At 43.4% G+C, this 17,016-nt stretch overlaps 1 protein-coding gene across 2 annotated transcripts in view; it reads right to left on the reverse strand.

Moving 5' to 3' along the window:
• Positions 1 to 17,016, reverse strand: part of MAN1C1 (mannosidase alpha class 1C member 1) — a 47,549-nt gene that overhangs the window by 1,073 nt on the left and 29,460 nt on the right. For both annotated transcript variants that reach the window (XM_032227795.1, XM_032227794.1), the window contains exons 5-9: positions 16,325 to 16,418; positions 11,890 to 12,005; positions 7,328 to 7,547; positions 5,761 to 5,933; positions 1,699 to 1,814 (exon numbers count right to left, since the gene is read on the reverse strand). In XM_032227795.1, the coding sequence (XP_032083686.1) occupies positions 1,699 to 1,814; positions 5,761 to 5,933; positions 7,328 to 7,547; positions 11,890 to 12,005; positions 16,325 to 16,418 (719 nt within the window). The remainder of the gene's footprint in view (positions 1 to 1,698; positions 1,815 to 5,760; positions 5,934 to 7,327; positions 7,548 to 11,889; positions 12,006 to 16,324; positions 16,419 to 17,016) is intronic.

The raw sequence follows: 17,016 nt of genomic DNA on the forward strand, positions 1-17,016 counted from the left end.
AGTATAAGGCAACTGGCGGTTGGAAAAGAGTTCTTTTCAGGTGGGGAGGGGGAGTAGAATGTCTAAACTCCCAGCCCACAGGCCAGATGAGTCGTGCACTGGCCATGCCCACTCCTGGTTTAGCGAAGGGGTAGCATCAGAGTGTGTTAATATAAGGCAATTGGCGGTTGGAACAGAATTCTTTTCTAGTGGGGAGTGGGAGTACAACATCTAATTCCTAAGCATCAGTGTGTTAATATAAGGCAATTGGCAGTTGGAACAGAGTTCTTTCTAGTGGGGAGGGGGAGTACAACATCTAACTCCTAAGCATCAGAGTGTGTTAATATAAAACTGTGTAAGAAATACTAATGATTGGATGGTCATTTCAAAAAATCCTTTCTTAGCAAGCACTTAGTTGCCAAGAGGAGCTTGGGTGCCAAATTTCAAGTTTGTAGGATTTACAGTTCTGGAGATTTCATGATGAGTGAGTGATATTTGGCTTTTATATGTATAGATGTTGGGCTTGCTACCTTGGTTGGTTTGGGATTAGACTAGGAAGGGGGAACAATGGCCATTTTATGACTTGTGAACTTGAAGTCCATAAATCATCAAATGGCCATCGTTCCCCACCCTTGGATTAGACATGCAACAGAGTCTGGACCAGCAGTGTGCCAAATCTTCAAGGTGAACAGTTTAGTGTTCAAACGGTCGAAACAGGCCTGTTTCAAACTGGCTGTATTTCAACCTCTGAACCCTTTCAAAATGGTTGAAATAGCCCACTTCAAATGGAGTACCACTGTCTGGCACCCAAAACTGTCCTTTGCTGACACCAGAAACGAAATGATAAGGCTTTAAGGATTTGGTTGTAGATAAGAGATGGGGCCTTGGAAGAATGGATCAACTTAGCACCATTTGTTGAACAACTTTTCAAAGTTATGACAGCACTGGAAAAAAGTGACTCATGGTTGCATTTGCGACGATCAGAGTGTCCCAGTGGGAACACGATTAAAATTCGAGGGCTTGGCAACTAGTGTGTATTCATGATTGTTCCAGCACCCTGGGGTCACGCGATTATCAACTGTGACCTTCTCAGCCGGTTTCCAACAAACAAAATCACATGGGGGAAGTTGGATTTGCTTATTTACATGTTTCACTGAACAACCATGACAAAGAAGCCTGTAAAATTGGGTGTGGCTCACTTAACAACCACCATGCTTAACAAGGGGAAATCCAGTCCCAATTGTGGTCACAAGTCAAGGACTACCTTTATTTTAAAAGATAGTCTGATAAGTTCCTAAAATTGTTTATACTTGTGGTGAAGGGGGAAGTAATTTCTTTATATATTTCTTTTTTTCTTTGCTACATTCTTATTTTTTTTTCTTTTCTTCTTTTCTGCACCATCTATTTTCCTTTTTAAGTTGCTATTCATTTTTTTTATTGTGGCAATTGTAAATTTTACTTACATTACTATATAAAAAAAGAGAGAATTCTGAAGTCAGGCTCACCGTTTGAGTTGTTTTTCACAAAAGGCCAGTGGTATTTTGGCCATTTGTCAGAACTTGGTCACGGGAATGCAACACTACCACTACAATAAGTGCATTTCCTTCTAAAGATGTTTTTTAGGGGACTGTGAATTCCCCCACGACTTGCTTCATGAAAAAACATCCTCCTTCCCAAACTTCTTTTGACGGTCAAAGATTGAAAATGCCCAGGACTTACTTTAACGTCTCTGCCAGAAAAAAGCTCTGCTGCATGTTGTCATGGCTTGGGGTGGTTGTGTACACATCGCGGATCCCAGAGAAACCAGCTTCGACTCGGCAAAATTTCTCCAGCGCCTGATTTGGAAAGCAAGGAAGAGAAGAAAGTCAACTCGGTTCCAAGAATGGCAAAGCAGCGCTCCTTCATCATCATGGGTGGAGGGAGGCAGTGGTAGTGACCCTACTAGGTGCTGGGCTGCTGAGGGGGAGGGTCCTGAGGGGTTAACCAGCAGCAGGAATCAATGGTGGCTCTGCTTGGCCTCATGAACGCACTTCTGTTCTGACTGAGGCTTCCCAAGAGCATGAAGCAAACTTCTTGTCCCAACAAAAAAAACCTTTTATTAATTGACTGTGAATTCTGCTCGCTCACATCCAGCAAAGTTTTTCGAGGGAGGATTTACAGTCACAGACCTTATCTGGCTTGGAGAGCTGCCAGGCCGATATCTGCAAAACTCGGCAAGGAGTCTTGGAGAATCACGGACTAATTAAGCAAACTAATTGTTTCCTGCAAACTCCACTCCCCTGTCGCTCCTCTTTTATTTCCTCTGGGAGGGGCCATTCATCATATGGCCTTTCTCCCAAGTTGACTCCCATTCTTTAGTTGTTCCCTTTGTCTGGCAACTCTGCACATCCGCACACTGGGAACAGGCTCCAGCTGTTCGTCTGGCTCACTGATGTCTGACTCTGAAGGCAGCTGATAACTCACATTCGGCTCTGGTCCCCTCTCTGCCTCTGACACAGAGCCCTCATCAGAGCCTTCCCCAGACTCCAGGACTGGCCCATGTTCCTCCCCAACCTCCTCACTGTCCGAATCTGCTGCCAGCTCTGCTGGCTGCTGGCAGGCCACAACACCCTCAGATGTTCACGGAGATTCTCAGTCATCCAGGTCACGGTTGTCCCAAAGGTGTTCTTTTTTCAAAAGGCACCTGAACTTTCCTCCCTCTTAATGTTAAGGTATTAAAACATTAAGATTGAACAATCCTCTCTCAATAGAGGGGTGGGTGGGGGGAAATATGACATCACCTATCTCCTGTTTACAACACAGTCCTTTTAACAGTTCCAAGGAAGGTTCCACATCCATTTGCACTATTCAGATGACTCTGAGGGCACAGATAAAACTTCAAGGTAGCATCAATGACTCTCTAAAAGGATGCAAATGACCAGCTGTGTGCAAGGAGTATAAATCCTTTCCATTCCTCACCATTCAGTCAGAATTGAAGAAGCTTCTTGGATGAAAAACAAAACGCCTTCAAGGAAAAGTGGAGAAAGTCCAGTTGTCTTTTGCAAAAGCACCTTTGGGAGCCCTCAGACGGCTGGGCTCCCAGCTGCCCTTTTCTACCCCTCCTGCACTGGGCCAGATGGCCTGCATAGTCTTCCTCCTCTTTGCATCTTCCCATGATTGTTACATGAGGTCAACTGGGTGGCCTAATGTTGCCCAGGAACTGGAGCAGATTCTCCTGGCCTGTTGTCCTACCCTAGCTTCACTTTCAAGGTAATTTGTTTCCAAAAGAAAAAGGAGAGCCAGCCTTCCTTCCATAAATTTCCCTACAGCAATCCTTACTGTAGGATTATTAGACTTATCTACCGCTTCATAGGGCTTTCAGCCCTCTCTAAGAGCCAAGGTGGCGCAGTGGTTAAATGCAGCACTGCAGGCTACTGCTAGATCAGCAGGTCAGCGGTTCAAATCTCACCGGCTCAGGGTTGACTCAGCCTTCCATCCTTCCGAGGTGGGTAAAATGAGGACCCAGATTGTTGGGGGCAATATGCTGACTCTCTGTAAACCGCTTAGAGAGGCCTGAAAGGCCTATGAAGCGGTATATAAGTCTACTGCTATTGCTATTGCTAAGTGGTTTACAGAGTCAGCATATCGCCCCCACAGTCTGGGTCCCCATTTCACCCACCTCGGAAGGATGGAAGGCTGAGTCAACCTTGAGCCGGTGAGATTAGAACCGCTGAACTGCAGATAACAGTCAGCTGAAGTGGCCTGCAGTACTGCACCCTAACCACTGCGCCACCTCGGCTCTATAGTCACCCTTGGATGGCTAAAGGTAACTATATATAATTGTTTTTGCATTTAAAATAGTGCAGCGCAGTGAAGCTGTTATGGCCATAACAAACACAGAATATACACATAATCTTATCCATTCACCGCCAGTCTATTTAGTATATTATCTATGCTTCTATCCAATCCCATTATTTACAATTTGTTCCAGTCTTGTCACCTTGTCTTATACCAATAATAAAATCTGTTCCAAACTTCATAATATTCCGACTCCCCTTTATTTTTTAATTCTAGGGTGAGCCTATCTTCTTTCGCATAGGCCAAGATTTTTCTAAGTTATGTCTAAATCTGATGGGATACCTTCCCCCCACCTCCAATACTGCACATAGGTTATTCACACCGCAGTCAATACATGGATAGCTAAATAAAGCACATCCTTCTTATACCCCTCTGGTATTATGCCTAGGAGGAAAATTTGATCTCCCACCATTTGCTCCAGCTATAATTGTACCATTCTCCAATATCTTCTGGCCTCATTGCATGCCCACCACATATGGGAAAAGGTGCCTGGTGGTTGGTTTTTTTTTTGCACTTCCAACAATTTGGGACCAAATATTTAAACCTTTTGGAGAGCCGTGCTGGGGGAAGGTGCCATCTGTAGAACATCTTGTACAAATTTTCCTTATAAGCCGTGGCCGTTGTTAATTTCTGATTGAGTGTCCAAAGTCTTTCCCATTTAGCCAATTCAACATTGCAACCACATTTTTTCACCTAGGCAACCATAGTTTCTAAAGGAAACTTTGTTTTGATTCCATGCAAGGATGGGATGGCGGGCATTCCTTGTGTTTTTCAGGGGATCTTAGATAAGAGCCTCAGGAAATCTTTCTGAAGTTTTTCTGAAATTGTGGGTCCTCAAATCTTCATTTTATGTTACATGGAAGCCCATGAAGGATCATCGACTTGGGCGTTGCTGGAATCAAGGTCCTTGTGCTAGGGAAGCTTTTAGTTAAATCCAGCAGGGCTTCTCTTAGAATCCGTAAAGAGACTAGACATTGTGGCTGCCATGTGCCACAAACTGAAGGGTACTATTCAGGAGTGCAGCATAGAAGATAGAAGGCTCTGAGCCAGTAGTAGATGTTTATTTATTGATTTGATTTGATCTTGGGGCTGCCCGGCTCCAAATGACTCTTTGCCTTTTTTGTGCATCCCAAAACAGATTGTCATAATTTAGCTGGTTGTCCATTAAGGCTTCAAGATCCCTCTCACAGTCACTGTTATTAAGCCTGGTCTCACCCAGTTTGTTACCTAAGTGTAGGACTTTACTTTTCTCTACACTGAATTTCATTTTGTTAGATAGGGCCCAGTGTTCAAATCTGCCAAGATCCATTTGGATCTTGAACCTATCATCTAGGGTGTTGCCAGCTTAGTAACATCTGCAAATTTGTTAAAGTTCCCCTTCTATTCCCTCATCTAAGTTGTTTGCGAAGATATTGGAAAGTACTCGGCCTAAGATGGAACCTTGTGGCTCCTCACTGCTTACTTCTCTCCATGTAGACTTAGACCCATTAAGGATTACTCATTGAGTACGGTTTGTCAGCCGGTTGTGAATCCATTTAGTGTTGAAGTTATCCCATTTTTTTCTAGCTTACAAAGAAGTAGGTTGTGGTTTACTTTGTCAAATGCCTTACTGAAGTCTAAGTATATTATGTCCACAGTATTTTTCTGGTCTACTAATGTAGTCACTATGTTGAAGAATGAAATAAGATTGGTTTGGCATGATCTGTTTTTAACAAATTTGTTTTAAAAACAAATCATAAGGTCTAAGTAAATTACTAAAACATGGATGTCGGGGCCAGATGGCCAGTTAATACCCTTGGCACTGCCTAACAATGCAGCTCCCTTGGCAGAAGTGAGATTCTCACAACTTGAGATGGAAACAAATGTGATCTCCGACAACACCTTCAAACCAACGTTTAGACATTAGTCAAAGGAATCAGGCTCAGAACACTTTTTCTGACTTACTTGGACAGCTTCCCAACCCCACTCTCTGTACTTGGGGTCATGTGTCAATCTCCACAAGTAGAAGTAGCTCTCTACAACCTCGGGGCGCAGGATGTAATAACGATCACTGAGTCGTGTGGCCATTGCTTCCGCTCCAGAATCAAAACGGAATGCTTCAGGGCCCAGGTTGGTATCTAGCCACAGAAACAACAACAAAAACAAAGCCAAAAGCAACAAAACAGAATGGTCAGAGGATGCTTTGATAGCTGCAGAGTCAGCTAAAATTTGCGGTGAATGTGTGAATTCACTAAACAAGAACTATATTAGGAATAATTTCCCTGTGAAATAGAAACATTTTTCAGATCTCTTGGAAGTGAAAAAATGAATTGATCCTAAGCCTTAAGTGCCTGTGAAATTTCCATTATAAACATCTGACCTGGAGAAGCAAACACCATCACTATTCAAGCTCAACTGAAGGAAGTAGACAGATCCTCAGTTTAGACATTAAAAGAGGAAAAAAGATAACCAACCTAGATGTGATAGATTCTCCAGGAGGTGTTTAAACAGGGTCTAGGTTAGAGTCCTTGCACTGCAGAAAGTGGCACAGGCTAGCCACCCCCAGAATCCATGAAGCCTTATCTGATTGTTCCCAAGGGAATGCAGTCAGTCTGGCAAGATTCTTGTAACATGGGCGACTAACAATAAAGCATCTGCTTGAGACTATTCAGGAGTGGTCCTGGTTGGTTTGAACCCAACACTAGATCAAATACAGTTTTTTGGTCAAGACTGACAATTGACACCTTTCAGCTGGAGGTGCTTTCCAGCTCTGGCAGAACATGGAGACTAACAAATTAATGGGTTATGATCAGTGGTGGGATTCAAATAATTTTAAGAACCGGTTCTCTGCCCTAATGATTTCTTCCAACAACCAGTTCACCAAACTGCTGAGAAAATTAACAATTGGTTCTCACAAAGTGATGCGAACTGGCTGAATCCCACCACTGGAATACCATGGTGCATTTGTGACTTCAAGTGGGTAACTGGAAACAGATTGCCAGTAGCAGTATTTGAGGATGAGGGGCGGACTGGGAAGTGTGGCTTCACTAATGGATGTTACCTGTGTACAAAACCCTATTTCCCTGAATAAGATGTCCAACACTGGACGTTTTTAGGAAGATGTTGGATATCCATTTGTCTGAAGTGGTGTAGGGTTTCCTGCCTAAGCAGAGGGTTGGATTAGAAGATCTTCAAAGTACCTTGCAACTCTGTTATTCTAAATTCTAAATTCTAAAACCTCTCCAGATAATAAGCCCAATCAGGCTTTTGAACACACGCACTAAAATAAGCCCTCCCCTGAAAATAAGCCCTCCCTGAAGATAACACAGCAGCAGCCATGAGGTGACCCCGCTCGCTGCCTCCTTCACCTCAAAAATAATAAGACCTCCCTGAAAATAAGGCCAAGCGCTTGTTTTGGGGGGGGGGGGTCAAAAAAATTAAGACCCTGTCTTATTTTCAGGGAAACACGGTATTAACTGGTGAGTACGCAGAACCTTTTTTCAAAAATGGGCTTGGGTTTTTAGATTTTTACCTGAGCGAATGTAAGATTCATGACAAGTGTGTGTGATTTCCCCAGCTAGATCCAAATAGTGCTGTTTCTCTTCTTCCGGGGCGTGTTCCCCTCCAAGGGCGATCATGCCACCAGAAAAGCAAGCCAAGTGCCCCATTTTATGGTCCAAGATGCCTCCTCGCCATTCGGCAATGTAGGTTAGCCCACCGGGCGATTTTTTGACAAGGTGCTTTTCTATGGCCTAAATTTCACAGCATTTGGAAAAAGAGAGAAAGCGAGTTATTTGTGTGGCATGAAGAAAAATGAAGCAGTTTATAAATAACAAGCACACTGGTAGTGTCAAAAACTATGCATGCAAATGGTCCAATGCTTCACCCGATATACACTATATTTCCAAAAGTATTCGCTCACCCATCCAAATAATCAGAATCAGGTGTTCCAATCATTTCCATGGCCACAGTTGTATAAAATCAAGGACCTAGGCATGCAGACTGTTTTTACAAACATTTGTGAAAGAATGGATCGCTCTCAGGAGCTCAGTGAATTCCAGCGTGGAACTGTGCTAGGATGCCACCTGCCCAACAAATCCAGTTGTGAAATTTCCTCTCTCCTAAATATTCCACAGTCAACTGTCAGCGTATTATAAGAACGTGGAAGTGTTTGGGAATGACAGCAACTCAGTGTATGCCCTTACAAATGCGCTTCTGGAAGAATGGTCAAAAATTCCCATAAACACACTCCTGAACCTTGTGGACAGCCTTCCCAGAAGAGTTGAAGCTGTTATAGCTGCAAAGGGTGGAGCGACGTCATATTGAACCCTATGGATTAGGAATGGGAGGTCACTTAAGTAAGTTCATATGCGAGGAAAGGCAGATGAGCGAATACTTTTGGCAATATAGTGTATGAAAGGAGATGGCCATTGTAGTGGTCATCTAGTCTCTGCTTCAAAAAGCTTTGCATCTCAACACCGTACATTGTAATATGGAAACAAACTGGATACAAACTTAAATTGTATCCAGAAACCAATCAGCAACCAATACAGGGCATGAAGAATCAGTGCTATATAATTCCAGTAGCAAGAAGCAGTGAATACACAGGTGGCCTTATAGTGGGCTAGTTGCAGTTTTTAAGTATAGGTTAGTCTTCACTTAACATCCACAATTGTGACTGGAAACTTTGTTATGTATGATGTCATGTCATGTCATGTGATTGTGCCCCTAAGCGACAACAGTTTTACCAGTTCTTGTTGCAATCGTTAAATGAGGCTGCAGGGTTGTTATGTGAAGCACTTGTGTGACTATAATTTGCTGTTTCCCGCTAGTTTCCTCATTGACTTTGGTGGCCAAGACCCAAGGAAGATTCCAAAGGGTGATTGGAGCCACCCATTGGAGGCAGTGAGCATCTGCTGCTTAGAGTAGATAAAAATGGAGTAACACAATAGCTGTATATGAAGGATTTTTAGTATATGCAAACACAACTAGTTGATAACCCAGTGTTGTCCGGGTATTTATTTATAGGGGGAAAATATCTGAACCAAATCTAATTTCTAATGTTGGATTTTCCCAATTACCAGAGGGAGCCCACTTCTGGAGTACTTTGAAACCATTACCATGGCAACTCCACTGCACTGTACAGTAGAAAACATTTTACGGCAGTGCAGTAGAAGCCATTTTATGGCACAACAGGCTGTATCTTCACATAACACACACACACCCCAGGGGGTGTTGGGGGTGTCTTGCCCCCACAGTATTTGTTTCCAGAGAGTAAGTTATCTGTGTATCACGTTTGGTTGAAATTGTTCGAGGCGTTCCAGAGTTATGCTGGAACACACATACACACAGCCGTTTTTATGTACATAGATATAGATTGTTCTCTAATCTTTTAAAAAGCATAAACAAACATAAAAGCAAAAATACACTAATATTGATTTAAAGAAAAAAAAGAAAGCAAAGAGAAAGCAAAAAGTGCAAGGAAAGAAAACTTGAGAAAAAATAAAAAAGGAAGAATAAAGATGTAAAGAAGTGGCTTTCGATAAGTCTTCACAATGGTGGGGAGTGCAATGATATTTTAACTTCTCCTGCCAAAGTTACCGCTTCCAAAGCTTTTCAAGAGCTGCAGGCTTTTTTTGTCACAGCTGGAGTCCAGCTCTACAATTTGCAGTGCAGATATTCAATTCATCAGGCCAAAGTTAGGCGGAACGGCATTTATCCTCGCCGCCTTTTCTATTGACGTGAACCCATTTACTTGTTGAGCCATTCATCCGTAATTTTATCGGATGAATCAACCCTTAAGGTGTCCGTGAACCAGAGATGACGCAGATTACATAATTGCCTCATTTGTGCGGATGAGATCATCATGCATTGAGGCTCCCTTGCCCTTTCCTCTCATCCTGCAAATGTCCATGATTCAACCAAAACTGAACCACACAACCAGGCTAAAAAAAAACATGAGAAATGCAGAACTCCTTCAGGGATAGGTACCTCTGTGTTGGCAATATTACATCCTCTAGCCCAGAATACAGTCCACTTGGGTTTTTCTCCAGTTTCAAAATAGACTATAGTACACACTCATTGCTCTTAAAACCTGTGGCTAGTTCGGAGAACACATTAAATCATCTTTTATGGCAATGGGAATAGGATCATTGGATCCTCTGAGTTGCCTATTGCCTTATCCAGCATTACCATAAAGAAGAGTTTGGAACCGTTAAGGCTTTCTTGGCCAATCTTTTGGCTTTCTTGGGCCACATTGAGTGAAGAGGAATTCTCTTAGGAAGCATATAAAATAGATCAGGGATGGCGAACCTTTTCGGCACAGAGTACCCAAACTGGAACGTGCGTGCATGCGTCGGAAACCCAAAGACAATCTGGGCCAGTTCTGGCTGTTTTCTGGGCCATTTTCAGAAAGTTTTCCGGGCCAAAAACAGCCCGAAAACCGGCCCCAAACCGGCACAAAAATGGCCTGATTTGGGGCCATTTTTGGGCCATTTTCCCAAGACCACCTGGCTGGTGCACATGTGTGTGCCGGAAACCAGAAGAGCAGCTGCCGATGGCATGCATGCCCACAGAGAGGGCTTTGCGTGCCACCTCTGGCACCTGTGCCATCGGTTCGCCATTAAGGAAATAGATAATACAATTAATGTATGCAAAATCACATAACAATGTTAAAAGTTTGCAATCTCGTGTTACTAGCCATGCGGAGCTCCATAAAGCCCATGTGCCACCGTCTGGACACGCCTTGTGTAAGCCTAGTTTTGTTCAGCCATTGTACACAACTTCTCTAACTGAATTCAAAACCTCCTGTGGAGAGCATCCTAGCAGAAGTTGGAACTCTTGTGTTTTTCTTTTTCAGCCAAAAGCCTTTGTACAAAAATGCTTGAAATGTTTCAAGGACTTTGCCCTTGGAAACAGGCTGCTTCACCAAGGAAGCAAAAGGGCACCAGAGTTGACAAAGCCGTTTGAAATGGTTTTGATTCTGAATGACTGCCATTTGCCATGTTTCCTGAGGCCAACGAGCCATTCTTAAACGTTAATTATGAAGCAAACTCTTCAAAATTTCATGTGTCGTGGAGTTTGCTAGTATTAAAAGAAATGAATAAATATAACTGGTTACTGTGTAAATTTATTTTGTTACTTTATTGTTTTCATCGTTTTTATACTTTTGGAACCGTAAGCAGTTCCGAGTCATTGACTGAAATGGGTGGCTACAGAAATGGAACAAACAAACAAACCATGGTTAAAACTAACTACTGTTTAGGATTCGGATTCAACCACCAGCTTTTAATTTTCTTCTGAGGCCTCTGTAGAGATGGAAAACCTGGAATGAGAATCCCATTTGGAAAACATCCTGTTTCTGAATCATGATGCCCAAACCAAACTTAATGTTGGAAGGATGGCTCAGTGGCCTAAGTCAGCCTGGTGATTCTGCGCAAAGGTAAGATCTGAATCTTGGCCAGGGGTGGGCTTCAGATCCTTTAGCAATGGGTTTACTGCCCAATTTGCTGGCGGGGCGTGGTCTAGTTGGCTGTCTCCACCACAATGGGGCGGGAGGCATTTTTCACCCTCCCCAGGCTCAAGTCTTTCCTCGAGCCTCTGGGAGGGTGAACACTGCTTCCTCTGGGCTCTGAAGGCCAGAAACTAACCCATTTCCCATCTTCTCTTCTGGGAGGGCCATTTCCTGCCCTCCCAGAGGCTCAGGGAAAGCCTCCGGAGCCTGGGGAGGGTGAAAACTGCTTCCCCCGGGCTCCAGAGGCTGGAAACAGGCCCATTTCTGGACATCTGAAACTTCTGGTAGGCCTGTTTTTTGCCCTCCCAGATGCTCCACATAGCCTTTGCACTTACTTGGAATGATGAATGGGCCATGTGGAGTCTCCTGGGGAGGAGTGATGTGGTGTGGGCTTGGCCAGCCAGGAGTGGCATTTAGGGATTTGCCGAACCTGTACGAATTTGACTTGAGGATCGGCCAAACCCGTGCGAATCCCCAGCAGCCCACCCCTGATTTGGCCATCCTTCTCCATTCTCTGTGGGGTTTCTGTTATTTGCTGTTGATCAAGGGCAAAAGGAATGATGCTTCATTCTCCACCTTACCTCCAGAGCTTTATCATACATGGTTTTGGCTTCGCTATCTTGCTTATCTGACATGAGCCAAGATTTGATCAGATATTCATAAAAACTGTCCCCCAGGCCACCGACAGAGACATGATCTACAGTGACGGGAAGAAGAAGAAGACAACTTGTGATTAGAAAAGTCAAGCAACTGCACTGAAGATACTTCGGTTGACTAATGTTTTATACATTTTATTCTAGCCAATTGGAGAATGTCCTCTCCAGTAAGAAACGTGCAAAGGAATACAAACACTTGGGAAATTAGCCTGCTTCTTTTGTATTTTTAATGCCCAAATTCCTTCAAAGGGGTCAAGGGGAGAGAGGGACCGCAAAATAATAATTTAAAAAAGAACAACAGATCATTAGCCCATCATCCAGATACAACTGCCTCTCTCTGGTGTCTTCTCAAAGGAGTCAAGATTGTTTTTGTCCAGCAACTTCATTTGACTGGTGTAAAAAAGTGAATGACCAATTAAGTTCAGGACCCAAATTCTTCTACTACAAGGTACAAAGTACTGTTATTGTGGGACTACTAAAGTTTGGCACTGAAAATATACTGTATCTATAAGCTGAGGTGACACAGTGGTTAGAGTGCAGTACTGCAGGCTACTTCTGCTGCCTGCCGCTGCCTGCAGTTCAACAGTTCAAATCTCACCAGGCTCAAGGTTGACTCAGCCTTCCGTCCTTCTGAGGTGAGTAAAATGAGGACCCAGACTGTTCAGGGCAATAGGCTGACTCTATAAACTGCTTAGAGAGGGCTGTAAAAGCACTGTGAAGAGGTATATAAGTCTAAGTGCTATTGCTTTTTTCCTCCCTCCCTCCCAGCAGTTAGAATGCAGTATTTCAGGCTGCTCACTGCCAGGAGTTCGATTCTGACTGGCTCAAAATTGACTCAGCCTTCCATCCTTCCAAGGTGGGTAAAATGAGAACCCAGATTGTTGGGGGCAATAGGCTGACTCTGTAAACTACTTAGAGAGGGCTGTAAAAGCACTGTGAAGAGGTATATAAGTCTAAGTGCTATTGCTATGAAGTCATATAATGCACTTTCCTTCAGTTTGATAATTCTTTGATTCCTTTATGTTCTTAACATCACCTTAAGGGCAAGAAACTTGGTTTATAAATAAACAAAGAAACAAAGTTGTTCAGGAAGCTGATTTTGTTCCCAACACATTTTGCAATTCCCTTTGAACGGAAGTAAAAATACAGCCTTATCCATCATTGTCTTTCTCTGTCAGCCACTTCCTCCCTTGTGAAGGGAAAAGGAAGAAGAGAATCTTGGAGTCAAGTGTCAAAACAGCACAAAATACTCAGGGACACGATTGCATTGCAAGTTCAGAAATTTGCAAGTCAAAAAAAATCTCAGCCACAGATTGAACTCACAGCATCTGGAGAGTTCATTGGCATTTTGTTAAGTGGGATTCGAAGCCTGGAATGAATATTAGAGACATTTGAAGGAGCAGGTTGAAGGAGGGGAGGAAGAGAAAACACCCTGGCGCCAGGTGTGAAGATGTCTCCAGAATACTGAGGACTTTTCCATGGCTACCTCTTCAGACTGCCCTGCTGCAGAACCTTTGCAGGGAAATCTGCCTGGGGGCAAAACCTGAACAGATTATAATGGGAATAGCATGCTGGGGATGGGGGCATTTTATTTTTAATTTCAGCATCAATACTCCAGGGTATCCAAGGACATACGAGTCACCTCCCCCAAAGCCAGAAAAAAACAAGTTATGAGAGAGCAAGAGAAAGAATAAGCACCAGTGAAATTTATTTTCTATGCCATCTAACCTAGGATGCAAATGTATATACCCCCTCATCATTTACCATCAGTAAAATGATACAAATGTATGTGAAGTAAAGATAAAGGTTCCCGTCGCACATATATGCTAGTTGTTCCCGACTCTAGGAGGTGGTACTCATCTGCGTTTCAAAGCTGAAGAGCCAGTGCTGTCCGAAGAAATCTCTGTGGTCATGTGGCTGGCATGCCTGAACGCCGAAGGGGCACGGAAGGCTGTTACCTTCCCACCAAAGGTGGTTCCTATTTTTCTACTTGCATTTTTACATGCTTTCGAACTGCGAGGTTGGCAGAAGCTGGGACAAGTAATGGGAGCTCGCTCTGTTATGCGGCGCTAGGGATTTGAACCACCAAACTGTCGACCTTTCTGGTCGGCAAACTTAGCGTCTTAGCCACTGAGCCACCGTGTCCCTCATCTACTGTTACCCTATGGCAGTGATAGCTAATCTTTTCGGTACCTAGTGCCGAAACTGTGTGTGCAGCGGTGGAGTGCCAGAACCTGGAAGAGAGCAGCTGGGTGGTGCACATGTGTTTGGTGAACAGCCGCTCTTTTATGTCCCATTGCACACATGTGCATGCATGCACACGGCAGAACTCAGAAGAGAGCAATTGGCCAGTGCGCATGCACACCAGACCAGCTATCCAGCATGCATGCGTGTGACGGAACTGAGAAGAGCAGCTGGTGAAGGTGGCTGTGCCCACAGAGAGGGCTCAGCATGCCACCTCTGGCACTCATGCCATAGGTTGGCCATCATGGGTATAGTATATTTTAGGATGGTTTGAGAGAAAGCTTAGGGCGAACCTGGACATGCCCAATCCTATGGCCAAGGAAAGTAATCCCTGCCCATTTTCCCTGTAGTTTCTCTTAATTCACTTCAGTACATCTGTCTCCTCCAATTTGGTTATTTTAGGCATGGGGAATTACTAAGCAAGCTATTTGGAGCAATTGAAAAAGCACTCTTATTCTGGACATTAACGATTGGATTCAAAGCATGTGTGGAATCGTTCACTTTTGCAAATACTTTTCCCTCCACTAATGAGCAAAAATGGTGCCACATGTTTCTCTTTTTGGCATGATGCTTTGCGAGAAAAGAGTATTTCCCCCACTCTGAATTTGACATTTCCTTACATTGTTTAATTCTTGATATACAACGGGCATACCTAGCTGGTTCATCATTTCCCCCCTTCATTTGAGTTTTGCTCATTATGGCTTTCTGTTTTTCTTCTGCACATGTTTACAGTTTGCTTCTGGGTTTTGTTTTTGTAGTTCCCATTTTTTTGCGTTTTGGTGTATTTTTTTTAACAATTTGTAATACAATAAATTTTAACAAATAGATAATAATTGTCCTGTCTCCCCTAAATCTTCTTTCTGCTAGACTGAAGCTGCCAAAGTTCTTTTTGTCCACTAGGACTCCACGATCCCTCTCACAGTTACTACTATTGAGTACGGTACCACATATACTGTACCTGTGCTTTTTGTTTTTCTTACCTAAAAGTAGAACGTTCCTTTTTTCATCACTGAATTTCATTTTGTTAGATAGCAGCCTAAAAGCATATACATCTCCTTATGCTCTAATGTAGCTTGAAGATGGATGGACTTCAAGCTGGCTGGGGAATTCTGGGAGTTGAAGTCCATCCATCTTCAAGCTGCCAAGGTTGAGAAACACTGTTCTTATTTTTTTTCCTTTGGTTCGTTTCAAGTGTAACCCTGTGCTAGGTCTCAAGCTCCAGCTGTTTTTTTTTTTTTGCAAAATTACATTCTGCTTCACTTCTAGGAAAGTGCTCCTATATGACTCTACCTTTTCCATCTCCACCAGTTTGGATATTGTATGATCGGGAGCCCCAGCTGTTATCCTTCCAGGTTCCTTCTGCTTTCCCTAGGTAAAAGTTCTCCTCGCACATGTGTGCTAGTCGTTCCTGACTCTATGGGGCAGTGCTCATCTCCGTTTCAAAGCCGAAGAGCCAGCGCTGTCTGAAGACGTCTCCGTGGTTATGTGGCCGGCATGACTAAATGCTGAAGGCGCATGGAACGCTGTTCCCTTCCCACCAAAGTGGTCCCAATTTTTCTACTTGCATTTTTTACGTGCTTTCAAACTGCTAGGTTGGCAGAAGCTGGGACATGTAACGGGAGTTCACTCCGTTACGCGGCGCTAGGGATTCGAACCGCGGAACTGCCGACCTTTCGGATTGACAAGCTCAGCATCTTAGCTACCAAGCCACCATGTCCCTCTTACTGCCTTCTCCTGTAAAGGATTTCTAATCCATGTTTTGTAACTGTAGAAGGGAATTGCTCCCCCCCCCAAAAAAAAGCGGGGGAAAAGAAATATCCCTCACTCCTAATGGGGAGATGGATATTGTAGATATGTTGAAATCCGCCTACCATCCTGTTTGGTCTTTTGTGGTTTTGTGTATTAAGAGACACTTGGCAAGAAAGACAGCAGAGATGGCTGCCTCACACCTGTTCAAAGGACTTGCTTTGAGGCGGCTTGCAGAAGGAGTCTCTCAATTGGCATTGAGGAAAGAAATAATTTGCAAATCTTTGCCTTAATTCAGGAGTCACACTAGAAGTCTGACATGCATTGATAAACATCCCTTTGGCTCAGCCAACAGGGTCTGAATACTCACGCTGTACCCAGTTCCCTGTGACCGGACTGAGAAAGTTTGGGTAAAGTCCGTGAGGTTTCTCAATTCTATTCAGGACTTTGCGGATATTCATTACCTGGAAGGAGATTGGAAAAGAAAAAAGCTATTATAAACTGTTTGCTATTTGTAATAAATAGATTTTATTAATAATGAAACCACCCATCAAATACATCTTTTCAATCCTAAACCTTTCGTTTAGTGACTGTTCAAAGTCACAACAGCACTGAAAAAAGTGACGTGCAACTGTTTTTCACACTTACGACCGTTGAAGCATCTCCAGGGTCACATGATCAAAATCCAGCTGCTTGGCAACTGACTCGTATTTATGACATTTGCCATGTCCTGGGGACACGTGATCTCCTTCTGACAAGCAAAGTCAATGGGGAAGCCAGATTCACTTAACAACCGGGCTACTTACTTAACAAATACCATGATTCAATTAACAGCAGTGGCAAGGAAAGTCACAAAATGGGGCAAACTCACTTAACAAATGTTTCACTTAGCAACCTAAATGTGGGGCTCAACTGTGGTTGTAACTCGAGGACTACCTGTATTGATGATAACTGGAGGTTGTTAAGTGAGACCCACCTCATTTTACAATCGTTTGTGCCATGGTTGTTAAGCAAATCATTGCAGTTGTTAAGTGAATCACGTGATCATTAAATGAATCCAGC

Source organism: Thamnophis elegans, chromosome 12 (genome assembly GCF_009769535.1).
Source record: "Thamnophis elegans isolate rThaEle1 chromosome 12, rThaEle1.pri, whole genome shotgun sequence".
In the NCBI taxonomy this organism is placed as follows: Eukaryota; Metazoa; Chordata; class Lepidosauria; order Squamata; family Colubridae; genus Thamnophis; species Thamnophis elegans.